Source organism: Hydractinia symbiolongicarpus, chromosome 8 (genome assembly GCF_029227915.1).
Source record: "Hydractinia symbiolongicarpus strain clone_291-10 chromosome 8, HSymV2.1, whole genome shotgun sequence".
NCBI lineage: Eukaryota > Metazoa > Cnidaria > Hydrozoa > Anthoathecata > Hydractiniidae > Hydractinia > Hydractinia symbiolongicarpus.
The window spans coordinates 9748424-9776397 of NC_079882.1; the positions used below are offsets into that span (position 1 = coordinate 9748424).

The 27974-nt window shown below is 35.2% G+C and overlaps 3 protein-coding genes across 8 annotated transcripts; all 3 read left to right on the top strand.

Moving 5' to 3' along the window:
* The first annotated feature begins 313 nt into the window (after positions 1 to 313).
* On the top strand, positions 314 to 27952 carry LOC130655173 (peptidyl-tRNA hydrolase ICT1, mitochondrial-like). 3 transcript variants are annotated; one of them, XM_057457889.1, is made up of 6 exons: positions 314 to 323; positions 24603 to 24688; positions 25000 to 25066; positions 26333 to 26392; positions 26591 to 26691; positions 27597 to 27952. In XM_057457889.1, exons 2-6 carry the CDS (start codon positions 24659 to 24661, stop codon positions 27846 to 27848), a joined length of 510 nt encoding a protein of 169 aa, XP_057313872.1. In that variant the 5' UTR covers positions 314 to 323; positions 24603 to 24658; the 3' UTR covers positions 27849 to 27952. The 3 variants fall into 3 exon arrangements, with proteins under 3 accessions (XP_057313872.1, XP_057313871.1, XP_057313873.1); XM_057457888.1 differs by lacking the exon at positions 314 to 323 and having other exon boundaries at positions 24453 to 24688; XM_057457890.1 differs by lacking the exon at positions 314 to 323 and having other exon boundaries at positions 24457 to 24688; positions 26609 to 26691.
* Positions 7371 to 19141, top strand: LOC130655167 (isobutyryl-CoA dehydrogenase, mitochondrial-like). Of its 2 annotated transcripts, none has more exons than XM_057457882.1 (15): positions 7371 to 7389; positions 11143 to 11243; positions 13077 to 13128; positions 13222 to 13339; positions 14072 to 14150; positions 14228 to 14258; positions 14926 to 15002; positions 16090 to 16153; positions 16257 to 16330; positions 16464 to 16550; positions 17264 to 17312; positions 17600 to 17697; positions 17793 to 17945; positions 18282 to 18384; positions 18893 to 19141. In XM_057457882.1, exons 2-15 carry the CDS (start codon positions 11211 to 11213, stop codon positions 18952 to 18954), a joined length of 1080 nt encoding a protein of 359 aa, XP_057313865.1. In that variant the 5' UTR covers positions 7371 to 7389; positions 11143 to 11210; the 3' UTR covers positions 18955 to 19141. The 2 variants fall into 2 exon arrangements, with proteins under 2 accessions (XP_057313865.1, XP_057313864.1); XM_057457881.1 differs by lacking the exon at positions 7371 to 7389 and adding an exon at positions 10033 to 10313.
* On the top strand, positions 22572 to 24119 carry LOC130655171 (uncharacterized). 3 transcript variants are annotated; one of them, XR_008984583.1, is made up of 3 exons: positions 22572 to 23469; positions 23644 to 23736; positions 23854 to 24119. XR_008984583.1 is itself a non-coding variant. In XM_057457885.1 (2 exons), exon 1 carries the CDS (start codon positions 22572 to 22574, stop codon positions 23463 to 23465), a length of 894 nt encoding a protein of 297 aa, XP_057313868.1. In that variant the 3' UTR covers positions 23466 to 23469; positions 23644 to 24119. The 3 variants fall into 3 exon arrangements, 2 of the variants coding, with proteins under 2 accessions (XP_057313868.1, XP_057313869.1); XM_057457885.1 differs by having other exon boundaries at positions 23644 to 24119; XM_057457886.1 differs by lacking the exon at positions 23644 to 23736.
* Positions 27953 to 27974: the final 22 nt, after the last annotated feature.

Consider the following 27974-nt stretch of genomic DNA (forward strand, 5'->3'; position numbering starts at 1 on the left):
TATTTGTTGTATTGAACAGAGATAGGGAAATGTATGTTCTAGCACAGTCGCACATACGCGCACGCCACAATCAACCACAAAAAATCCCTGCCGATCCAGTACCATATAAAACCATGCAGTGCCTATCAAGGGTTATTCCCTAATAATCAGTGCTTAGCCATGTAAAGTCCCTAATAGTCAATTCATAGCAGTAACGTCATCAAAAATCATACAAAAATGAGTCAAAATTTCTAGCACAATTCCTGATACTCGCCAAATCCTCTATTCTGTATAAGCTATTGTGGATCTCAATTCGAGTCACCCTCTGATCGGGCCTGAGTTTACGGATGGTAAACTCGTTGTTGCTGTACAGGTTCAGCCATATAGGCATGATACTGATGGATGTTAGAGGTATCCTACTATCCAGTCCTCAAATATTGTAGGTGGTATACAGTTGTTTCATCCTTTGTTTTAAGAAAGGATGAACATGTATTCGTACAACCCCAAGGCAAGGTAAAAAATTAACAGGGGAGAATAGGCACTTGGTGTTACAAATCTTGAGCATCAGGGCTTGTACGTGTCTACGGACTCGCAATTGAGGTGGCATTCCCCGAGTTCACCAAGTATTCCATCAAAATCCCAACTAATCTGCTGAATGACCCTGACCCCAAGCTAAGCGAGAGTATCCGGGTTTACGTGGTCCTGTTACTAGGATTGCAAGCAGGGGCCAAAGCATCCTTGATCAGATCTGCTGCTGATAACTACACAGCAAGGCAGATTCTATTGCAGACGTTTGAAGCTATGATCCAACGTCAGGAGAATGTAGGGCGTGACATCACTGAATTTCAAAAAGTGATTCAATATGCCCGAACTCCAGTCAATTTTGATGTTATGCCAAGCGTATACATGCTGCCCTCGGACATGAACCTGCGCATAGGCAAAATTGCAGGGTATAACACCAACATTCTCATAGCACCTGCCGATGTAAATGTTGGTGTCCAGGTTGATGTGAACAACAAGCTTATTCATACAGAGAGGGTTATCAAATCAACTCCAAGGCATACCACACCTCCTAAGCATATTACCAAAACACCTATACATACTATATCCCATACTACACCTCCTATACCTCCAAAGCATACTACACCTCCCACATCTCCCAAGCATACTACAAAACATACCATACCACCTCCAGATCATACTATACAGGTTACACCATATACACCCACAAAACATACCATACCACCTACGCCTCCTGATACTGCATTGACTGAACAACCCCAACAAAACCAGCACCAGACGGGGTAGGACTCATCGTTGCTTACATATGGCTTAAAAAATAACCCTATTTCTTTCCAATGCATAGCACGACGAAGCCAGCGGCGGCTGCAATGGCCATTTACAGATGCTTGGCCGCCCTCAGAAAGAAGGAGACAACCGTACCAATAACCCCGGGTAGTGCGGCACCTGCCTTGCCTGCCAGGTATTTGAGAAAGTTTCCAAGCCTTTCAAGTTGCTTCTCTACAAACCCTTTTCCACCACCTCCTGTAGCACTTCCTCCTGCACCACCTGCCGCGGCACTTCCTCCTGTAATGGATAGTACAATGGTGGAAACCAGCAGCCCAATAGCGGAGACGATACTTGCTATAGTTATACCCTGCTCTCCGAATAGTATTTTAAGCTTCTCCAGCAAAGGCATGTCATCTCCGGCGATTTTCATCAACTCGGCCTTGATATTTTCCAGATGCTTAAAAATCTCCTCCGAGAGTAGGCCCTGTCTGCCCAATACATCCTTCCTATTTTTTTCAATAGACCAATTTCCTTCTCAAGTTTGTCAATTATCTTATCCCTTTGCATCCCAGCCTTCTGCTTTTTGAGTTCTTTCAACTTGGCCTCTTTTGTATCGATTTAGCTGTCATATTTGATAATATTGCCCTTGAAATTCATATCAATGACCTCGGTGGCATCATCGTCGATGCCAGCAAACAAAGTATCGACAAAGCCCTCCACATCGCGCGCAAAATTTTGAATACCGTCTATTGTTTCCATCTGTATCATCTCATCCCCTCCTCTTTACCCTTCTCTTCACCCCTATTCAACACAAGAATATCAACCTCATTCGCGAGGTTCTGGGCCGTTGCCCTACTACCCCTGTTAGGTGTTTGATAGTCAGTAAAACCTAGGGCCTTGATACGCGTAGGACCTAGTGTGACAAGATTACTCATGAAGGCCTGGCAAGTGCCATGATGTCAAGGTATGCAAGATTAACACTACCCTACGAACGCATACTCCGTAGCAAGGTCGTCACCCTGAAAAAAGCAGGTACCAGCTACAACCTTCAAATTGACACTCCTGCGAAAAGTCTCAAGTGCATGTTGCTATTGTTCATAGATCCCGGTAAAGTGAAGGCCTATGCTGGGGTAAATGAGGTGTTCTATAATCTGAAGATCGAGAAAATTAGCGTGACGGTGGAGGGAGAGCCTAATGAGTTATACTCTCATGCCATGCTTCCAAAAGATCATCTCGAACAGGTCGTCACCATTTTCCGTGCCCACGACTCGAATGTCACCATCGGGCAATACTTCAACGAACGGTACGCGCTCTTCATCGACTTCAGAGCAAGCCCCGATGATAGCCTACATGGCTCCGGAAGCCCCTACAACGCCTAAGTGACGGGATAACGTTGCATATGACAAAAGGCTGATGGAACTGGGGATTTTAGGTGTTATTTGTACTTGCTTCAAGATGCTCAATTAATCATACTAGATTGTAGGTTTTACTCGGTGGAGTATTGAAATAAAGAGAAATGGCCACTATCGCTGTAATAGTAGCCGGTGCGGCGATAAATTCATTAGCGTTCAATTTTCTATTTAGCAAGCTCCCAGGACACTGTGAGGCGGAGACGAAACGTCTTGATGAGGCAATAGAGAGGTTCAATGCAGCCCAATCAAAGTGGACACGTGATCGACAAGATAAGCTTGATTGGTTTGCAAAGCAAAGGGAACTGCAACTAAAGGCCAGTAAAAGCCTTCGTGAACTCCATGACGACATGTACCAATACTACATTACTTCAAACAAAAAGGCCCCACAATTGAAAGATTTTTACGTACCCTCGAAGCAACAACAGGATGGGGAATTGCCCTTCGTTGTTTGCTCCTTGCCTCTGCTGGGCTTCGCGGCTTACAAATTTTTGTAGGAACGCGTTTTTAACATGTATAATAAAGACGTGTCAAAAGCATCACATAGTGTTACCGATGAGGAGGCTGAAAGGCTAAGCAATATCTACTACACCCCAGAACATGTGTGGACCGGGCGCAAGGCCATCAAGTTGCTCGAGAAAAGCTAGTAACTCATTGGTTGTATCGTCAACTCTTATTTCTCCGGCATATCAAAGACCCTAAAAAGATCGATTACCCGCATTTCACCATTACAACACCCAATTAGATGTATCAGTTTGTTCTACTCTACATGCCCAACGATAGGGTATATGGCAATACATACAAGTACATATTAACAGGCATTGATGTAGCCTCGAGATATAAGGTAGCTAGACCCCTACAGACGAAAAAAAACCTAACGAGGTTGCGGACATGATCAAAGATAGACCTTCCAGTGCAAAAATGGTTCGAATTCAAGTCATATGTAACGAAACTGCTAGAAGGGAAGGGTGTTGAGATCAAGCGGGGCACCACGAAATACCACCATACATTTAGGGCCTTTGTAGAGTCGTACAACAAGGTCCTCGCCGAAAAACTGTTCAAACGTCAGGATGCGCAAGAGCTAGTCTCTGACGAGACTAGCTCCATTTGCGTCAAGCACCTGTACACTATCGTAAAAAGTCTAAACAACCGCAAGACTGCCATGATTGAAATGAAACCTAACGTTTAAACATAGGTTGATCCTGGTTGTTAGATAAGGTCTCGATGGCTCCTGTGTTGAACATAACTCGCGACGACATCTCTCTATATACCAATGCTTACCCAGAGGATTTCACCGTGGTCATTTTATGACTCCCGAGGAGTCAAAAAATTGTGTTTTGGTTGGGTGCAGGCTTCCTATTCTGTAATATATCTATTGCCTTTTGATATGTTCTCGCTCGTCAACATGGATTGCGTGTTGGAATAGTGAAGCCTTTTCGCCACCTCGGCAAGCGATGGGGCATCCCCATTTTCTCTATATTTAATCGGGATTTTATGATCAATGTGTCACTCCCCATGGTTGTCCCAGGTCATACCATCAGAAAAACTGAGCTTCAATATGGACCTGCAGCGTAGCGATATCGCCAACAAGAAACTCCCAGGAGCTGAGCTCCTTGTTTTCCTTCAAGGCGCAGCGGGTTTGGCTTCTTACAGCATTGGCAAGATGTCTATTGTCCCCAACAAGCTTCTCGATCCGCTTTTTGGTGAATATCTCGATGTTCGATACCCATTTGAAGCCATCCGTTGGCAGATCTTGACGCATCGCCCAGCCGTACAGGTTGTTGGCATCGAGGTACTGCAGGTTGGATGATTCAACCTCTGGATCGTACTGGTCTCCCATGTACTTGTTATTAGCCCTGGCATACCGGTGCACAGCCTGGGTTATACCTTCCCGGATACCTTTTTCAAACATCAGGAGCATGTCAGGGTCTGTGAGGAGCTCTAACCTAATACCTGTATACTTGAGTGCTGCCTTCCAGGCGAGACCGGGTGCACTGTAAAAGTGTGCAGGATCAAGCTTGTAGTTCGTCAAGCACACGTCTCGAAACGTTTCGAAAATGTCGGCTAATAGCAGTACGTCCGTGGTCAAGTAGATGTCGTGATAATCGCCCATGGTAACTACATCACCTTCCGGGGTAATACAATTCCATACCTTTTTAGCATAGGTATAGTCATTGTTGCTGATCCCCTTCATATTCAGCTTGCTGTAGAAGGCCTCCTTTGTAGGTACTCCAACTCTTCGAATCTCTGCCATCCATCCATTTACTCGTACGGATACACACCCTTTTTGCGCATGAGTTGAAGCGTGTCATCCTTATTGAAAAATCAGCGGAGATTTTTACACTGTTCATCGTTGATGTTGCTTTCCAATTTGTCTAACGAAGATGGCATGAATCGACAGCTGTCGATATTCGATATTCTCCGCTATGCAACCAATGTTCTGCGTGTCGTACTTCTCGCCCAATTCTCGAATGAACAGGTGTGCGTCGTACCCTAAAAGATTATATGTGGTATGTGACCTGGTATCTTGTATTTAAGGTTACAGCTGTTATGGACCGCACCTCTATACAGCCCTGTATAGTGACAATGGTCCCTGGCATTTCGATGCCTCGTCATGTTTTCTTTTCAGGACCTCTGTTAGAGGCATCATGGGTTGCAGCGGGTAGGTATTGTAGAGTTTTTTCACTTCATCCTCTATGTGGTTTCCGAAGTGGGATACACAGTCCTTGCTCCTGTATACTGTTAGGGGATCTGGTACACTTCCATAGGCAAAGGTACTATAGGTACACCAGCCAGACGTACATGCTTACTCAGCTTTTTAGTCTTTTTGTCTCTCGCATCCTTTACCGGGATGAGTAGACTCTCGAAGTCTGCATAGATAGCAAAGGGTACTTTAAATTGCTGTTGGCCATCCCTATAGTATAACCATTTTTCAGCCTCTGTTGGCATCGTGATTTTAACTGCCCTGTGGTCCTTGCAGTAGCCATAGTGCTTGTCCCTCGATTCAACCGTGGTGAAGCCCTGTAGGCAGTTCAGGCAAAAATGCATCGATTTTGTGTTCTTTGATGTCTCACTACCTAAGAGTCGCGATAGAGATTTGACGGCTGTGTAATGGGTCTTTTTATCATCCGTGATAAGCAATAGAGTCACCACCTTGGTACGTCCGTTGTGCACCGATCGACGTAGGATGTTGATATTATTTCCCGTTATATACAGGACGTTTAACGCAATGTCCAGGACGTTTACCGCAATGTCCTTGTTATTCTCTTCGAATTTGTAGATCCTTTTGATACTTGTAGGGAAATCTATACCCTCCCAATTGTAGAGGTTTACGTATCTCATCTGAGATATTCGATTCGGGTTCCTCCCAATTTCTTCATGATGTAATGATTCTATGATACTCCACTTGAAACACTCCTCGTCTTCATTCACCGGGTTAATGACGGCCTTTTTAGAGGTTATCCATTTCGGTAGCTCTATATACGATGAGCCCCTTGTTAGCCTTAAATTGTGAAAGTCTACGTCAAGGTATAGGATTCGACTAATCGTAAAGCCACTCTGGGGTAGCGCAGGATGCTCCACATGTGTTTTGATTTGAGCAAACATCCTATGCAGCATGTCGTCTACGTCGCTACCCTGGTAAATTGACGTCATGTTACTATTTAAGACCTTCTTCACCTCAATATACTCATCGTTAGCCCCCTCCGAGCTCGTCCTCTTATTCCACATGATCCAGAGGGACAACTGTATCTTTGCTGATCCCATATCTTCTACCTGCTCCTCAACCAAAGTTTTCACGTTTGGTCGCACAATCCCTATATACCCGTCGACGTCGGCTCCTCTTATACATGGAATGCGGAAACTTCGGAAGGTCCTGTGGAGAGCATTCTTATGTTCCTGAGGTGTATAGTCTTACCCCGGTTGTTCATATAGATTTTCGATATCTTCCATATTCCAGTCTTCCTTGGCCTCCTGTTCGACTTCGTCATGAAGCGTAGGTCTTGTGCTGGCCCTGTTATAGAGATTCATAATATTACGTTTAAAGGCTGCGTAAGTTCTCTTAACCCCCTCCTTTATAGGCTTGGGGACAGCATCAACTGGCCAGTTGTACCATCCAACGATTTTTTGACATTTCCTGTCTCTCAAAAATGTCCATGGCCTCTGGTGTTGGTACGTGACCGGCTTTTGTTGTCCAGCCCTTCTGACCGGTCTCTGTGGTACGTCCCCCAATAAAGAAATCAATTCAGCCTTGCGTAGCTTGTAATACCCGGTTAAATCATGACCTTTTGCAATATCCCGTAATTGTTTCACAGTGCGTGTGTTCATTTCTTTATTGTATAAAGTTTTTTGAGGATTTCATTCTGCTCGACTAACACAGTTATTCACATCTTGACTGCGCATGCGTTGATTATCACTAGGGAATTCCCCTTTTGACTCATTTTTGAATGATTTGATATGCGCGTAGACTAATATGGAATTGTGCTAGAAATTTTTGACTCATTTTTGTATGATTTTTGATGACGTCACTGCAATGCATTGACTATTAGGGACTTTACATGACTAGCACTGATTATTAGGGAATAACCCTTGATAGGCACTGCATGGTCTTGTATGGTACTGGATCAACAGGGATTTGTTGTGGTTGATTGTGGCGTGCGCGTATGCGCGACTGTGCTAGAACATACATTTCCCTATCTCTTGAACTAAATTGGTTAGTAAACAAATTTTGTGTTATGTTTTGTTTTATCTTGTACATGAAAAGTAAAACTTGATGCATATTTAATTGATAAATGTTCAAAGCCCCAATTTGAAGAAATAAGTGTTGTGTTGGTGCATATCTGCATATCTTATTGTTTCTTTTCTCTTTATGTTTACGTTATTAATTTTAAGAGATGGTAGTTTGAGTGAAATATTATCAGTTTTGTAACGGTTATAGAATAACACATATTTAGTTTTACTTATATTAAGTGAGAGTTTATTTGTTTTAAACCATTCGTATATATGTGCAAGTTCTTGGTTAGCTGTTTTTAATAAATCGACAATGTTAGTATGGATGTAAAAAAGATTAATATCGCGTCAGCAAATAGAATAAATCTCAACATTTTAGAAGAATTGTGTAAGTCGTTTATGTAGATCAAAAATTACGGGGATGAAACGCGTTTCTTGTACGCTTTTCTCGTACGCGTTTCATTTTCATCGAGGTTCGGAGAAAGGGAATTTTTTTACAGCATTTCTTTTGTCTAGGGACGATAAAAGTCTTTAAGGCGTCTTTGTGTTTACTGCGTAGTTTGAACAGAGCCGCTTGAACTTGAGTATTTTTGCCTTGGTTGATCGTTGCTTATATAGAAATACTTTAATAAACTGTACAATTTCCTCTTCCATCCATCTCCCACAGGAACTCTTTCCATCTGAGATTTTCTCCGGGGGATGAGGCATTCTCGACCCCAGAGCTCTTCAATGGAGATGAGGTTAATATCTTCCACGCCAGTTCTTTGCACCGCTTAACATTTTTGTTTTCTGTCACACTTTTATTTTTTGAATTGATTTTGGTCTCAAACGAGTACTTAGCACTTTACACGCTCAGATAATTCGTCCCAGGACGTCTAAATATAGAAAGCCTAACAGGTCCTGGAGACAAGGTTGAAGGAGGAGTTAAAAAAAAGCGCGCCCCGGGCGTTAGCTACACATGGCGGAAAAGCCAAATTTACATTGAGTGATCCAATATTCTCTACTCTAACATATGATTCCTTTCCTTTACCTGCCCTTTTTCTTCCTTCTGCTCCCTTCCCCGAATGTCATACTGGCTAGCCTATGATCTTGGATATAGAAATATATATTTTCATCAAAGTCCATTTTTCTAGAAAACTTGTTTTATTAAAGTAGCTATATATCAAAATAAAGTGTTGTGGGAACGGAAACAGGTCCTTATGTTTGCAAGGGAAAAAGTTGAAGGTTATATACGATTATATATACTCCATGGGAATACCATGCCAAATTTGGAGAAAACTTATCTGGCCAAGTAGCTAAAATGCAATCTCGTCCCCTGAGGTTCTTTTCACTTTGTCATATGCATGCTGCCATGCTGTCACAGAAAATGAAAAGGAGGCATTGGTAGTAAAGAGATATTACAAAATGCATTAGTTTTCAGAGAGTAAAAACAGCAAATACTCAAGTTTCTACAGGTGATTTGTTTGTTTACTTTTAAAATATTTACATCATTGCTGAATAGCTAGCTAGCTAGCTGTCTAGTCTATAAAATAAACTCATCATTTTTCCCTTTTTGATAAAATTATCAAGGTTACAAAAACAGGACAGACATCATCAACGTGCGCGAGCACATAAGAGAGACAGGTATCCTGTCTACCTGTCTACACTTTGTTTTGTTATAAGAACACAAAAATTGGGAATAGCCTTCCAATGTTCTTAATTTTTATATATCATAGCCTAAAGCTGTTCTTACAGTTTTTTTTAACCTTTTTTTATATCAATAAAATATAAACTTAGGCAGCGTTTACATGAGCTCGGTAGTGAAATTTACCCGTGGTGAGTTTTCAAACCCGGCTGAAATCAACATCAGCTTACATGACAAAAAATGAAATTCACCCATAGTGAGTTCACTTGGTGCACATTTAAAGATGACAGCCGCAAATCACGATATTCAATAAAAGAATTGTACCGAATGTACTTGTCCAATCGCTTTGAAGCCTTTATAATGTTCTTAACATGTTCTTAATTTTTGGGGTTTTGAAGCCTTTCGTTCCTATAAACTTTGTTCTTATAAAAAAAAAAACGTGTCTGGTATATGGTCTGTATGGTATATTACACTATAAGATATCTTAATTTTTATTTTACTTTTTACATGTATATATATTAATGACCTTCCAATCTCATCTAGACTAAATTTAAATCCCTCTGCATTAAGTGTGTCCTTGTTAACTCTTTCAATCTACCTCTAGACTTATGGCGCCGTAGATTAGTGGTTATAGCTCTCGTACTCTGTGTGGGAGACCGGGGTTTGATTCCTCTTGACGGCGATTCATCATGGGCGAGTGAATGTTACCGTACCCCTGGGTTAACCCAAGCCATGTGAGGGAAATTGGGAAAATGGCACACTGTGTGGGCCATTGGATGTTGCCGGGAGTTGTCTAGTAGAGCGAGGCCTCTAATTTGGTCTGCATAGCTCAAAATGAGCATTAAATACTCTAGGACTCTCCATCTAAGCCATGGCCTCTCCTGGAAATAATAGACAGGGTATATCCCTCGATATTTGTGAGACTAGCCATGTAAAATATGCACATCTATCTATCTATTTATCACCAGGGACTATTAAGTCTTTACACTTTTTAATGACACACTAAACAGATCGTTGTTTATAGGCATAATTTTTTAAAAATATTCCTATTCATCAAAATTTATACATCATTAAAACAATGAAAATGTGACACTTACAAAAGTGTAGCTATACATTACAATTTTGCGAATAGTGCCTTTATTTATGCATAACTGTATACAAGTGAAACAACTTAATGTTTAGAGCTGCTATGGCAAAAAATATATTATTTAACAGCAGGAAACTGTTAAAAGCTTCCAGAAAACTGTTAGTGATACAGAGATCTTTAACATCAGTTATTGATGGTAAGTTAAAACAAATTGACAGTCCCTTTTGATGGTAAGTTAAAACAAATTGACAGTCCCTTTTGATGGTAGACATTTCTACATATAAAGTTACTGTAGACTAAATGGTTTTAATCACAGACACTGTTTTGTTTAGCTGAAATGAATTTGAATTTTAAGAAGAGGAAACAATACACATTTCTTACTGCTTTGTTTTTATTTTTTTCCATATCCTTACTGTGTTAACATGTTAATTGAAGTGTCTATTTGAGATATTTTTTTTTTAATATTTTGTGAGAACGGATAAATACTTTTAGTTTTTGAGCTTCTCCATAGTGTTAAGCCACTTCCATTCACACTTGCACACCAATATTAGCAGCGTTATAATAATATAATATGCAAGGCTGCATAGGGTCAACAAAAATAAGAAACAGAAAGAAAGTTTTGAAGTAAATGATTTCTGATAGAAAGTAAACAGAATTTTCTAAAAATAAAAAGCTGAGCAAAACTTGTGTAATAATTAAATGAACAAAAAATTGTTTTTAAGAAACTAAAACTACTAAAACTATCCCTCATTAATTTCATTTCCCTTAATAAATGTTGAGATTAGTGCAACTAGTAATTTCTGAAATTTCTGGTCTCTCCAATGAGGGCAGATTTGAAAAAAAATCCATCCCTTAATTAGCATTGGAGGGGTTCACCCTATGCCTTTATTCCATTATTAAAAGCAATTTAAAAATCACTTAATTTCAAAATCACTCCTTATTTCCTTATGGTCTAAGAATTTTATGTTTATTAGGCAAATTTAATCTGTGAAAAACGATTCACAACTACCTAATTTTATTATTAGCATCAAATGGCTTGTCTGAGGATAAAAAGGCTATTCAAGAATTAGCATTTGGATTTGCAGAAAAGGAAATGGCACCAAAAATGCTTCAATGGGATCTAGAGGTACCTGCAGTAAAATTGTTAGATTATAATAATATAGTATGTAAATAAAAGCTTTTTGGAGTACAAAATATAGTTTATAGAAAATTTTTCCAATTTGGCAGAAAAACAATGGAAAAAATATTGGTGGTTTTAGGATTTTTGCTAACGTCAGCAGTGCATATAAATTTTTGGAAAAGTTTGACAAAAGCTGCGCACCTTCTTAGTTTTTGGTTCTGCTTTTGTTAAGGCTTTTGAATTGAAATAAATGGTTCTGATAAGAGGAGGTGAACCATCTTTACAAAACATGTGCGCAGCTTTTTCATGTAAATATTTCAAGAAACTGCTCACATTTTTGGAAAAACTGCACATATTTTGTTCTTATCATAAGATTTGTGCTTTGTGCCAGTCAGTAAATCTGTTTTTCCTTTTTCGAAAAACATGCAGGAATAAACTTTGTGAAACTTTGCAGAAAAAAACAACCTATAAAAGTAATAATGACTCAGGGACCACAAGAGCCTGGGGACAAGATTGGAATAACAAAAGAAACACTCATAACATTTACGCACTTTATGTACACTTGTTTTACACACAAGAACTTGATGCAGAATTATTGCTGCAGGGTGCACAGTTTTTTAATACATTTGCTAACAATTCTTCTTGAAAAACTGCTCACCCTGGGAAGCCGGAAGAGTTGTCATGTCTCAATTATCTTTCTAGGCCTTAAAATTAAGTAGGTAAGTCAAATCTATCAAAACACTCTGTGCTACTGCAATGACGGTCTCAAACTTCAAAAGTTTGCAGCTGGGAAACAGTTTTTGTCAAATTAAGGGTGACATAAAAGATTCGAATTAGTGTTTATGTTTTAATGAGTTATATGCCAATAAAGTAGATAGTTTTGACCTTTATAAGAATGACTAGTCAATAAAGCACGTGGAAAAATCCACTGAGGCAGGATAAAAATGAAAAAAAAAGCGTCATTAGAAAAATTAAAAGCATCATTTGAAAAAATAAAAAAAATAGAACCTTGTTTTTACGTTGCCTCTATTGTATATAACACAGTTTAAAAATTAAATGGCCCGTTAAATCCCAAAATGTTTTTTTAGAAATTAATATACCTGTTGCATTCGTCGTATAGATCTTGAAACGGTGAGTAAGAAAATGGATAGGATCATGTACTTTTGACAAACGGCTGCAGAGATATTAGGGTTTGAAGATTTTTAGATGACGTCATCAACCCGTCCATTCCGAAACAGATTCAGGGACCCAGTTTTAGGAAACTTACCCAAATTGGTCCAATGTGGTCCCTAGTTACCCACACAGTGAAAAATCATTGAGGTTACCACCTTGTTTCCAAGTTATTTGGCCTTAAACTTTTAGGTGCACTGTAATGGCTTCATTAATTTAATATAGGATATTGACGTTAAAGTAGTGTTATTTTCGTCGCGTCGTATTGTCAGAAAATTTAACATTTGAGACATAAGTTTTTCGGCAACATCAAAGGATTTTCCCTTGATGTTGCTGAAAAACTTATTACTTAACACATCCACTTTGCCTGTTTTTTAAGTGTGCAGCTAAAATTTTTTTAAGTGTGCAGCTTCTAGCACACTTGCCTATAATGTGTAAAGATGAAACGCTCATAAAGAAAATGTGTTGGATCATATGTTTTTGACTAATGCATAAGGAGATATAAGGGTTTAAAAATTTTGCTGACGTCAACAAGGAACCACAAAATACAAAAAAATGATTTAAAAAATTTTGGGTACATAATTTGAATGTTGCTTGTAGAAACATAAAGGATACATTTTCTTTCTATCAAAAATGCTTGACAATGGTAATTTTTGATTCTTTTTTTAGGAAGAGTTTCCATTGGAAACATTACGTGCTGCTGCGAAACTTGGATTTGGTGGTATATTTTATTTATTTTTGCATTTTAGTATTATGTTCTTCTTTAGTTCAAAGCTTGTAACTTTAAAGAAAATATTTTCTATCTCTGCTGTAGGCATAAGGGTCAGTGAAAAGTATGGTGGCAGTCATTTAGGTTGTTTTGATGCATCTATCATATATGAAGCACTTTCCACTGGTTGTACAAGTACTACAGCATATTTATCAATACACAAGTCAGTTTTTTACTTTTTAGTTTTCAATGTACTTAGGTATGGTTTCAACTTAAATTTTTGTGCCATATTGTAACAGTTGTGAAAAGAACTACCTTAAGTGAAAGAAATTTGTTATTGATTTAATTTGAAGAGTGATGACAAATGGTGTAAGTTTTCTTGAGAACAATGAACTCAAAGTCAAATTGATATTGTTTTGATTTTTAAATTGATGAATTTTGTTTTATATTTAACGTTAAGTTAATTTGATAATTGGTCGCTGTGTTTCATTATGACTACTGTTTTCCTTGTAGGTTATATAATAAAATGTCTTGTGTGACTTTACTGATCATTAGATTAATTTTTGTGACATATTTCAAACAAATTTAAGTTCAATTCTAACTTATTCCAACTTGGGTATTATCATTAAACTAACCATCCCCGAAACCTTAGTCTGGTGCAACCAAACAAGGTGTAAACTTTATTGTTATTTATCTAATGCTAAACAACAAGCCACTTTAATGGTGTGCTTTCTAATAATGACCACCCAGGTAAAGGTGCATTTCAGTTTAAATTTGTGGAAAGAAATTATTTTAACCACACATTAGTATATGTTAATTTGACCTGAAACTTAAGTGGTCTTTAGTATAATTTTTACAAGCTGGCCTTATTAGACATAATAAAAAAAATACTAAAATTTACAAGTTACTAAAATTTAGCAAGTAAAATTTAAATGTGTTTATTTTGAAATTTTAGTATGGTGCAAGGATTAATAGAGCAATATGGATCTGAATACCTCAAAGACAAATTTCTTCCTTTACTGGTAACTTGTGAGGTAACTTCTTACTTTAGTTATTTATTATAGTATTTTTTTTATGGTACAATTTCCTTTTTTTTTTCTTCTAACTTTAGAAATTTTCATCTTATTGTTTAACAGAACAAGGTGGGTGCCTATTAGTAAATTTTGTATAAATGTATGAGATATTTTTAAGGTTTCAATAAGCAGTGGTTCTGTCATTAACTGGTTAAAAACTGTGGTACAAAAGCATAAGAATTGTGCCAGACATACGTCTTTTTCATACAAAATGTTTTTAGTAGAAAGATTTTTCTTTTGGTCAACAGCATCTACAAGTTACTGTTGAAAGTTTATCATTTCTTGAACATGATAGTTTAGTAGGCTACTAAACTATCATGATCAAGAAATATGAATACTGAACAGACAACCTGAAATAATATCTTCAATAGCATCTACAAGTTATTACACTGCAAAAAAAATTCATGTCTAATCTGTACTTCTCTTTTTTACATTTCTTAGTTTTAGTCTAGGTTATAAAACTTTCTAACAGCCTGTTATTGAAGGTGTGTTATCAGATGACGGTTATAAAACTGTTTAAAGGTTATAAAAAGGTTATAAAAAGCCTAAACATACTGCATATTCTTTCATATAAGTAACTTGTTAATATAAAAACTGTTAAAAAAATCATAATTTTGTAGTAAAAACCTTCTGGTGCAAGAAAAAATATTTGATGAACTGCCTAATTTAATCGTTACATTTTTATAGAAATTTAAAAATGAAAAAATATGTAACAATACAAAGTTACTTTTTTTAGGGTCTGGAAGTGATGCAGCATCATTGTCAACTACTGCAAGCCACAGTGGTGATCATTATGAACTTAATGGATCAAAGGTTACAACACATTAAAGATATCATGGTGTCTACCAAGTCAGAAATGTTGCAGAATTTGGCAGAATAGAAAAGCCAAGCAATCATCAGAAAATTTTCTTATAATTTTGATTTTTAAAAAATTTATAAAGAAAAATTTCTTGAACATGTGTTGAAGGTTCAGCTCCAAGGGGTGGCACTAAAATTATAATGGGTGGTTCAGCAATAAATCCATGTCATTTTGCTAGGAAACTCGGTAATTATTTTAAATATTGAAGAAATTTTACTGCTTTATTCTGGGTTCAATGTATTACACATGATGCATTCGGAAGAAAATCAAAGTGTTACTAGAAATTAGGGTTGTTAGGCCCTTATTTGGAATCTTTTTAAGAGAATCATCTAGTAAACAGTTAGTAGTGTTGTTGGAAGATAAAAATTTGTATGTCTGTGGTCCTAGATGCTGGAAAACATCTGACAAGATTTGAAATCATAATTCAAAATTGCATGCTTTGACGAATAAGCATAAAAGTGTATATGCAATAAGCGAATCTTTGTCTGACCTTGCCAGGTAGGTTTTTTAAGGGTGATTTTCACGAAGCAAATTAAACGGCGAATTCGATGGCGAATTCACTTTTTAATTTTCATGACAAAATAAATTAGACGCCAAATTCATCGTTTACATTGGTTAACCGCGTTCTGATTGGTCTAAAACTAGCAGCGAAACCTTTAGTCTACTTTTCAGCGAAGGGAATATTTACTGCGCATGCTCAGATACAATTCCCCGTCAAATTCGCTGGTCAATTCGCTTCATGAAAATCCCCCTTTAGAAATGAATACAGGTAATAGGAAAAATTAGTAAGTCATTAAAAAAATAGTTGCTTCATTAGAAAAGTCAACCAGTATTCTCAATTGTGAATTGTCTGTCTAACAGACAAAATTAGGACTGGTAGCTATCAACCTGCTTTTACCATAAATTAATATAAGAGCCACCAAATTAAAACTTATACCAATTTTGTCTGACTATTTTTGTAACTTTCTGACATGATGGACACTTTTTATATGTTTTGTTTTGTTTTGTTATTTACTAAGTATCGTAACATTTGTATGTTAGATGTTTATAAGTGGAGCTGGAGAATCTGATATTTACGCTGTAATGGCACGGACGGGAGAAAAAGGTACATCGCATTTCATGTGTACATTGTTTTAGTAGTGCCAATCTTTAGTGTTTACATTATTGGGAGAAGTTGATATAAAACTTTTAACATTTTGTATTTACAGGTCCAAAAGGTATCACATGTTTTGTAGTTGAGAAGGGCACACCTGGTCTAGAATTCGGAAAAAAGGAGAAGAAAGTATATACTTTAATATGTCTTCTGTTTTACCATTTTGAAAAACATACATGGTTACATTTGCCAAAAAAAATTTCTGAATAGTTATACCTCTCTATATCTTATATGACAAAATGAAATTTAGTATTTATTATAGGTAGGATGGAATTCACAACCCACACGCACAGTCTTTTTCGATCATTGTAAAGTTCCAGTCGAAAATCGAGTTGGAGAGGAAGGACAGGTCAGATAATTTATTTGGGTTATGCCAAATTTTAGAAATATTTAAAGATTTTGCCTTGTTTTTTTAACCTTATGTGACAGTTTCAGGCTAAATAGTAGCACGCATAAATCAATAATACTGATAAAAATATTAATCCTTTTCAAGTTGATTGAAATAAAACAGAAACACTGCCTATTTCTGGAAATGCTGTCCTTTTCCCCAAGTAATCAAAAATACAAAATAATCCATTTAGAAACCTCGTTTACTATTTGATTAATCTTATATCATGAACGTTTACCAAAACCTATTATAGAACAGGCGTGTTCCATCATGTAGTGTCTCACATTTCTTGACGGCAAAGGATTAAACATTAAAATCGAATAAAACGTTTAAGCTTTTCACCCAGAATTCATTCAAAAATAAACAATGTATTTCTTTAGTGCAGACTCTTTAGTGTAAATTAACAAATTTTCTTCAATGTCTTTACAGAAATATTGGGGAATGTATAGATGGGGGTTTATCAAAAAGTGATAATTTAATGTCATCAGAAAGATAACATTAGTTGCAAAAATTTCAATACCGGCATAAACCAGATATTTTTTGCCCAGAAATTCATGTCACAATACAAACTCTTCAAAACTGTGAATCTATAAATTTTGTTATAATGCCATTCTGTTTATATCATTCTTAACAAAAGGAACACCACAATGTTTTCACAAAAATTATCGTTTTAGGGGTTTAGTATTGCAATGAATGCATTAAATGGTGGAAGAATAAGCATTGGTATGATATATTCTTTGTATATTTCTGTCGATTATTTTGTGAGCATTTTACAGTGGCCACACCTGCTATGTTCTTATACAACCTTCAAAAAACAACAAACAATTCTCAAAGATCTATTATTATTTTTGCTGTCTGCCGATGAGCCTAAGACGGCAGCTACAGGTTGCAATGGGCAAATTCCTGTAGATTTTCTAAAAGGTGAATTCTTGTGAATTTTTCCACTAGCTTACAACTATTTCTAAAATTTGGCCGAAATATTATTTTTCTTCTTTAATAATTTCTTCCAGCTTCTTGTTCATTGGGTGCTGCTTATAAATCGATTCAAGCCTCAATTGAATATGTGGAAGATAGGAAACAATTCGGGGAGAGCATCAGTCAATTTCAAGTAATTGTTCTTACTGTTAACACGGAGAAAAATGTTTCTTACTTTGCACCATTATTAAATTTACTTATTTAAGTCGAACTAAAATTTATATTTAGCACACACAGTTTAAGCTTGCTGAAATGGCAACAGATTTAATGACGTCAAGGTTGATTGTTCGAAGTGCTGCTGAAGCAATTGATAAAAAAGATCTCAATTGTGCAACCATTGCAGCTATGGCTAAACTGCATGCAACAGATAAATGTTTTGATGTAAAATTATTTTCATTTTTGTCTTACCATCCACTTATTCCTAAATAACTACTTTTGCAGTCTAATACATTATTAATTTTTTTTTCGTTATCAGTATTTTCAGTAATTATTTCCCTATTTGTAGATCGTTACCCTATTGTTACATTAACAACAAAATGTGGCAATGAAACACGTTTACCGTTACCCTTGGTAAAATTGCAGTAAACAAAGCTAAGTTCCCCTGACACAACTAAATTTTGCCTGTATAATTCACATATGCACCGTTGCACATCTTAAATGCTGTGGTTCGAATTTTCTATGCTAGGAGAGTACGTAGGTATATAAACATCCTTTTAGATATGCAATGATGCCTTGCAGTTGCATGGAGGATATGGCTATTTGAAGACATACCCTGTTCAACAGTTTATGAGAGATACTCGTGTTCATAAAATACTGGAGGGTAAGTATATTTTGCACCAGTTTTTTTGGTCCTTTTATACTAAGATTAAGTTTCATGTATGTATGTATGAAGTGAAAAGAATTTTCCTTCAAAGACTGATAGCTTCGTGGCACATTTCTAGAAGTCAAATCTTATTTATATATTTACTACGCATATTAAAATTGAATTGCAAGTTGCATTCAAATAATGTATAAAATTTTAATGCTATGCAAGAATGTTGGTGATGACTGCAAAGCTTGCTGACAACATTTTCGCCCAAAATAAAATAAAATATTCTTAATGTGTTTAAATATATTATCACACTTTGTTAGTTGAACTTAAAAGTTGTGATGTAGCTTTAGAGATAGAATTCTGTACGTTTTCCAAAACAAAAATGTTCTAAAATTTTACATTCTGTACAAAAGAGCTAATTGTTAAAAATGTTTCACATGAAATATTCTTCTTTCTATATGGCTACTTCAAAACTTGTTTAAAAAGCTTCGACAATCAAATGTTGTTATTTTTTTAGGCACTAACGAAGTTATGAAAATAATCATATCTCGAAAACTGTTAGAAGCACAAACTACATAATCTTGCTAAATGGTTTTTATTTGCCTGCTGACGATTGTATGTCCTAGTTAAGAAGTTTTTTTAATATTTCATCTCCTAGAATTCGACAATTTTTTACATAATTGTATTATTTATTATGAAGTGCAATGTAAATTATATACTACTCCTTCTGTCATAATATATTTTAATCTTTTTGGATTATATCATATTTAAATTTATTAAAATTTAAAACTACCCATTAATTATGATCAACTATATTTTTACATTGTTGGTCTGTGTCCTTTTAAAAACTATATGGACACATATTTTTGGGAGGTACTAAAAAAAATCCATGAAAAAGACTAGTTGCCCTACTGAGGGTTGTTCCCCTTGTTAATGGCAATGTGATTTAAAAAGAAAAAAATTGTAACTTCTATGGCCATGCCTCTAGAAAACGAAAGGTGATAATGTGTTGTTGAAGTTATTTGTGGACCTAGAAAATTTGTCTTTGAAAAGCTCTTCTTGCTCTAATTAGATGTACTTTTAAAGATTTTTAGATATAATTATATTATATACTACCATTTTACAATTGCTGATATATTTTACTGTCAGAATTTTTTCTATAACAGTACATGTATTTGTTAAACATTTTCAATATGTGAAATGTTAACGAAATAAAAATAAAAAACATTTAAAAGAATATTTAAAATTTTGTTATACTGACTGGGACCTTTAAATTTTGTACAGACAAGAAGCACATCTGAAGGCACATGTTTTTATCAAAATGAGAGGAACAATCTAGAAGAAATTTAAATTCTTGTTGCAAGCCCCCTTTTTTTTAAAGAAAAAACAGTCAAATTCTCATGATCTGTCTGTTATGAACAAATGTGCCATACTCCTATGATTTGCTCCTAAAGTGAAATCGTAACACTTGAATTAGAGCATTTAGTAAAACTGACACAAAAATTATCTGAATATTTAGCTACTCATCATAAAATTATACTGTGTGTTTTTTTATAGTAAACATGTAGTGTCATAATGAATTAATTTTTTATTTTCTGTTGATTTTAGTCAAAAATACACACCAAATTTTTTTTAGCTAAGGTTACACGCTCATTTAAAAAAGGTTCTCTATTACTGTGTTCCAGCTGAGCATTTTCTATTCTTCAAATGTGAAAACGAAGCCTTTTATAGTAGTTGGTTACTGATATGTTTTTCAAAGGTTGTTGCACTGGTATTTTTATAACAGCAAGCTTTTTTGGCAAAATCAAGTCAAATCAATTCCTGCTGAGCCTTTGTTTAAGAAATAATAAAATTTCATTCTTAAGGAAAACTTTTTTAATATTTATAAACAATGTCCTGTCATGATTATTTTTTGATTTAGATGAATAGATAATATACTGTTTAACAAAAATACATAAGGAAGTTCATTCATAAAAGTGCTCATTTTATATCAGTATCACAAGAAATTGCAATGGGTAAGAATTTATTTTTTTGCAGCCATTTTTGGTGCACATTATTTCTAAATCATATTTCTAAATATGCTTATGGCAATTTACTTGTTACAAGATTTACTAGTTCTTAGAAAGATTTTTTTTTCTAGGACGGAAAAGCATGTTTGTCATTCCAGAGTACATAAAAAACGGAGAAAGCCTAAACGTAAGTTGAATAAGGAAAAATCTTCCATATACAGGGAATATTATAAGCTATTGTAAGTTAACAATGAACAAAAAACTTAATATTTAATATTTAATACCTTAAAAGAAGGATGTGTTTATTTAAAACGAATATTCATTAAACAGAAAGTGAAAGCTTGTGTTTTTCAAATGTATTTTAACAATTTCTGTCTTTGATCTGTATTTTCTCTTATTGAATTATGACATACTGAATCGTATTTTTTTATTTAGAGTATGGTTACACGTTGGCAACGTGAAAATATGCCGGGGTAATACCGTGTCGCCTAAAACACGCAAATCTTATAATTTTTCAAAAATTTCTTACCAGTACGAAATTTCATGCGGTCATATGGGATAACAAAGACAAATAATTTTTCCTTTCCCAGATCAAATTTGACCGGTACTAAATGTTCTTAACTGTTATAGGATTCAAGAGGTGGATTGTTCTGTTCAAATTTATTGGGAAAGTCTCATCTTCTGGCGAATAACTCACTGAGAACTATTGATTGGTCTAGAAAAATTGAGCTGGTTGACACATACCAAGCATTACCAGCGCTTTTCATGCAAGTTTTACATGCAAGAAACCAATAAAAATTGATAGTAGTTGATCATCTACTGACTGAGGATGAATGCGAATCTATCATTAGGAACTGCGAGAAGGAGAAACTTCAAAACATGGAGAACTATTATATTAATGGAAGAAATAACTCTCGATTGGTTGCGTTTGATGCGAAGTTATCTGATGTGTTGTGGGAACGAATGAAATTAACTCTAGAAAAACAGCTAGCAAAGGATGGTTCCAAATTATATCCTTTAGGATTTGATGTGTTAAGAGGAGAATGGAAGTTATCTGGTCTTAATTAAGCTTTTCGTTTTAACAAGTACAACAGTTCAAAGAAAGAATGTTTTTCGATTCATAGAGACTCTCAGTTTTGCCCATCAGGCGATGAGAGATCCCTCTACTCTGTGGTTATATACTTGAATGATGATTTCAAAGGCGGAGAAACCCGGTTTTACATACCCCATGATTCCTTAATCAAAACGAAAGATTTGACAATAGCAGAAGAGATTAAGAAGTTTGGAGGCTTAAAAAAAGGTTATGACACTGTCACTGTGTCTCCCAAGAGAGGTATGGCTGTCATCTTCAGTCAAAATATCCTTCCCGAATCTCTGCTACTTTGTCAAAGGAAAAGCAATGAATCTAAATACATCTTAAAGTCAGATGTGATGCTTAAACGAGATGATGAAATGTTTGGATTTAAAGTTAGTTCAGTTGAGAAAGAAGATTATTTGAAATGCTTAAATTTATTACTATTTACGCTTACTATGCGCTTACTATTTCGACAGAAATAGTAAGCGCGACCCAGGTTTGCTGTATGAAAAGTGTTTGTCCATCCGCTACTCTTACCCCACTCAGGCTATGTTGAACGAAAACGATGTTTCTCATGAAACATGTAAAGCGACCGAGATGCAATCGTCACAAACTTCTTCATTATCCTCCTCCCAAGGTATTCTATATGAACAAACAGGAGTACTCTTGTTCCCTGTAGAAATCTGGAAACATATTTTATGTTACATTGATGATGAGTTAACTCTTAAAAATGTCTACTTGTGTTTTCCACAACTTGTTAAATTGAAGGAAAAGAGAAATGCTAATAAAATGATTCCCCAAGTTTCTGATGTGATAGGTGTCCACACAAAATTTCTATTCTCCTTTCCGAATTTTGTAAAGGCATATTTTGAAGAATGTAGCAAAGTTTTAGCTGTCTATGCCGTATACTTGCTCGGGCATTCGAAAGATGACAAAGTTTATACTGTCAATTACGATCCAGGAAAACATGAAGTTGTAGCAGTGGGTTTGGAAACACTCTTAAAAGATGTATTTTACAAAAGAGCTTCATACGGAGCGATCTACAAAGTATTGCAACAAGATTCTAAACAAAATCCAGCAAGTGATTTTTTCACAGTGTTGACAGACAATACATGGCAGTCAAGCATGAGCTGCCTTTTTCTGGTGTAGATATTGAAAACGAGTTTCGCTGCAAAGTTTGCGATTCTGATGATAATCCAGACTCTGATGAAAATCCGGACTCTGATGACGATTCTGATGACGGCTGGTCTTGTAGCGAAGAAGTAGATCTAAATGAAGATTTTGTCAACACACTTGATAAAATGATTGATGCAATAGATTTAATATCTATTCAACTTGATAAAGTAGATTATGACTTGAGAGAAGAAATGACAGACAAGCTGCGATGTCTTGTTGATGGCCATGTTACTTACAAGAGGTCAGTAGAAAAAGCTTTCTCGTCACGATATTTTGGTGCTGCCATCACGCGAAAATTAAAAAACCCAGTTGATGTTTCTGATTGGAAATGTGTTTGTGGAATAGGAGGTATTGGTGACACTGTCAACAGGACATGTGCAACGTTTACATTTAACCATTTAATCGCAGATTTCACAAACCAAAACCTCGTGTGTATGAAAGAAAAGGAAAATTACTGTGGTGAATGTCAAAAGAATATAAAGGATGAGCCTAAAAAGAATAGTGGTGATTGGGATGATAATGAGGAGGAAGAAAAAGAAGATGAGGAGGAGGAGGATAATATCTTATTAGAATCGTTGATTGAAGAGATCCGCAACGAGGTGAAGAATAGCATTCCTTTACACGCATACAGAGTTGATATCAGTGCTATTCAAGATGGAAGTTCGTCTTTTAACCATGCTTCTTGCCAATGTAATTATCCAAGTTTTCGCTTGAATGAATATGTAAATCTTCGAAGTTATCCACTTTTAAATCACGTGCATGTTGTGTTTGCAGAAGTTGATGGAGAAATGCGTGCTTCGACGTCTTATGGCGGTATTGTGGCGCTTTAATCAGGTACAAAATGTATATTGATATAAATGAAATGTCAGTACTGTCAATAAATTAACTTTGTGAAATTTACCAAAATATTATGTTTTACGTTAAATTTGTGTTATATTTAAATCGTAGAAAAGTAAGAATGTCTTCTGTAGTGAAATTGTTAATGTTTATTTGTTTTTACCTTTCTAGAACACTGCTTTTCATTTTCAAAAGGTTTTTTGAATTCAACCTATTTCTTCATAACTTCGACCTTGTTTTTGTGGAATGTGTTTTGTGAAGATGGTAAGATTACACGATTTTATAAAGAGACATTGGCAATAACTTAGAATTTAATCCTTGTCCAAATAGTTTGGTAATATCTGCTTAAGAAATGTTTGTTCATTTTCTTTTATATTTCAGCCTTTTATGACATTAAAAAAGAGGAGGAAAGTTATAGAAGAACTTCACATTTTTATGTTTTGCATTGACACTTATTGTAACTTTTTCCTAGTAGATTCTAGCAGCGCGCATTTTTGAGCGTTGTTCGCTTCATTAGTCAGTTACGGTTGACAAGGATGTGAACTTTTTAAAAAAATCACCCATGTTGATATTTAAGCAATATTGATATTAATTATGCACCTAATGTGTCCTAACTTGCAACTCAATAAAATCGCGAAATCGGGGGAAATAAAAGCGCTTTATTTTAAATTTTTTCACGAAAAATAACGTTCGTTCGATCATTTTAATGATCATTCGCGAATTATTACACGAAACAATAATATCATGCTTTTACATTTTTTTAAAAAAAGTAGTTCACTTTTCCTTCAATATGCGACTTATATTTATTTGAGATTTATTTTTAATATTTGTTATCCAGTTTCTGTTTTGTATTTTATTATTTATTAAAATTCAAGAATTATTTGGTATTTAATATAATTTATTTAATATGTTAAGATTTACGTTCACACATTTTTTCCCTGGCATGAGGTTTATTGAAGATGGATGTTTTTTTCTCTTCTCTTCAAACTTGAAGTACTGTTGAAACCATAGTTCTTCGTAATTCCGAATTCATAGCACAGTTGCTTAACACAGGCATCACAATTATGTAGATTATGCATCGTTGTTAGAGTTAGTGTCTATATTGACAGTATGTTAAACTCATTGTTTTTAGTGTGTATAAAAACTTTTTTCATGTAAGTGCAGAAGAGATGCAAGTTTGAGATGTATGCAAGAAATGATGCTTCGCGTCAACAAGGTAATTTTATCTTTGCGATATCGTAAACTTATGTTATTCCTGTCTACTTAAATGTATCCCCTGTATACACAAATGTCTCCCCTGTCTCACAAATGTCTCCCATGTTTGCACAAATGTCTCCCCTGTCTCACAAATGTCTCCCACGTACACAAATGTCTCCAATGTTTACACAAATGTCTCCAATGTCTACACAAATGTTTCCCAACTACACAAATCTCTCCTCTGTCTACACAAATGTCTTCCCTGTCTACACAAATGTCTCCCCTGTCTACTCGTTTAAGATATTTAAGATGAAATAACATATTATTTAGATTGTGCGATATTTTTCATCTAACCAAAAGGTTGATGTGAGCACTCTGCTTGATAAAGCAACAAAAGGTAATTTTGAATCTTTTAACATTGTTACAAAAGCCAACATCTTAGTTAGACCACGTTTACACGCAGGCGGGATAAAAATCTCATCCCTAGATGAAACAAAAAGTGTTTACACTTGAGCCTGAAATCAGCATATTTTTATCCCAGCATGATTGTTCATTACTTTTGCCGACTCGGCGTATGTTAATTGGAATTGATTTTTTTAAAATTTTTAAGTACAAAAGTCAAACAAGAAACGCAGAACGATGGCGCATGAGAAAAAAATGTAAGGACAGGGTTGAGCTCTCACGTCTCCTGACAATAACAGTGGACAAAAAAGATGGCCATTGTGTTGGATGACATACACCATTGGAATAGTAAAGTTCTTGTTCTTTTGGAAAATATTTATCTAGAAATCTTTTTTTAAAATCATATTAATCCTATCCAAACATCAACAGGATGGAAATGAAAATATTTTGTACACAAAAAATATATGTGTGGGAGAGCTAAAAAAAGCAATGATAGGATAATTGATGATAAAGAAGATTTATATACCTGTCGGTAAAACTGTCGAGTAATCCCATAAAATTCACTCCTATTATTTAACGGGACAAAAGTTTACGCAAATTTAACTTTTGTTTTGCTTTCATTTGTAATCGATTTCATGTTGATTTTAATCACTTAAATCGTTCAAGCATTAATTTCTTTTGTTATGAACTTAATTACTTTTACCTGATTGGTTAAAAGTATTCGAAAAAGATTTCGGCGGGAACTTTGTGAATACCTACAAAAGCATTTGTTTTATTTCTAATTATACAATAAAAACAATAAAACAAATATTGCATATGCGTCTTTGTTGGATATCAGATTTATCTACTCTCGACATAAGGTAATATTTCACTAGACTGCGCTTCTTGAAATATTGTTTTGTCTCGAGTAAATAAATCTTGATATTCAACAAATAGGCATGCAAAGAGTTCCACTTCTTCCGAAGTTATCTTTTCTTTCTCCGTTAAAAAGGCTTAAGTGAATTAGTAGCCTCAGGTAAAACTCAACTCAGTCTTGATTGTACTTTTAATTTTTCATAGAAAGTGGTCACACGTTAAATTTACATATGCAAGGTTCTAGACCTAAAACCATGCTACTTGTCAAGTAGGTGCCACGAAGTACGGTGAAAACTTGATTTTTTAGAAAAGCTGCATTTTTCGCTATAGCGCAAATAACTCGCAGGTTTTTAACTTTTGGTGTGTGGTAATTTTTGTCATTTTCACTTCTTTTTTTGCTATCTAGATAAATTTGTCTTCAAATTTGTTCGAAGCTCTGGACCTGGAGGACAGAATGTCAATAAACGTATGTGTTATTTATGTGCCATGTCACATATTAATTTTCACGGGTTTCGTAGTTTCCGCGAAATATTATTTAAGATAACATTCGCAAAAATTAAGAAATATCAATAATTCACGAATCCTTTTTTTGAAAAATAGTGGAAAAGAACAAGAGCACAAAAAAATGAACCCCAAAGTCAACAAAAAATCATTAAAAGTATAGTTCTATGGTATATTTTAGTGAATACGAAAGTTGAACTGCGTTTCAAAATAGCAAGTGCTGATTGGTTGCCATCCCATGTTGTCTCAAAACTGCTGACTCAGGTACGCCGATAGTTTGTGTTTTTAAAAGAATTCGTACTTAACATTTTCCCGCTATTTTATTCATCTCGCTATTTTAAGATTTTTCCTGTCTGTTGTTGGGGAACTAAAGCAAATCTTAGCCACTTCTTAGCAAAATTAAATTATTTCTTTTAATCAATCAATCGTTTGATTAAAAGAAATACTTTAATTTGTGATCGTAAATACCCTGACAAAGACAGTCAGTCATACAAATTTGTGAATGGACACCGTAAAAGAAAACATTTTCGCGAGTTTTGCGTTTGGCTTAATTTTCTCATATTAGAACTTTTGTTAATTTTAGCCGGAAATTTACTTTCGCAGATGCCAATTTTTTTATTTTAAGGGGAACCTGTTTGAGAGATTAACTATATGCGATCATGATTTCAATTTTTGGTAACGGCGTTTTTTTACGTATTTTTTTTACTAAACACGAAAATAACATCAGTAAAGAAAAATTTAGAATTCGTGAATTAGCTAAAGGCTGAAACTTAATTTTCTGGAAAGCCAATTTTGTAACATTTTTCAGGAATTTAATTTCGCGGATAAAATTCGCAAAATTTAGTTTTTACGAAAATCAATTTTATATAGTATATTGATAATGGAAAATATAAAAACCTTGGCAGCTACTTCAAAACACAAGGATCTACTTATTTTCCTAATGCTTTGAAAACGGATTTATTTTATACTAAATATAAGTTCAAAAATCAATGCGCCTTTTTAAACCGAAGCAGGCGATCTTTTGTAAGCCGTTGATTCGTGTTTGAGCAGTCCATACCAGCCAAACTTTAGACAACCTAATATTTAAAAATGTTTGACAAGTCTTGGATTCTCATGAAATTTAAATTCTAAATTTTCATGGTTAACATTTAATGTTCCCTGTTATTTAGGCGAAGAACGATATTAACAAAGAAGGAGAGCTAATTGTGACGTCAGAGAAAAGCCGGTCACAACATCGCAATATGGCGGATGCTTTGCAAAAAATACGAGCTATTATATGTACGGCTGCGTATGAACCCGAAGCTCCCACAGAAGAAACATTGAGAAAAATAGAGAAGAGAATTGAAAGAGCTAATGAGAAACGACTGACAGACAAGAAATTTAGATCAACAAAAAAATTGGATAGAAAAAGTATCGAGTAGAACTTGTGAGCTCAAGTCATTCGACGAACGTTTAGACAGACGATAAAGATTTTTGGCCGTCTTTTAGTAAAAATGTTTTAATGAAAGAATAATTAAATGAGCCATGTAATTTGCTTAATTAAAAAT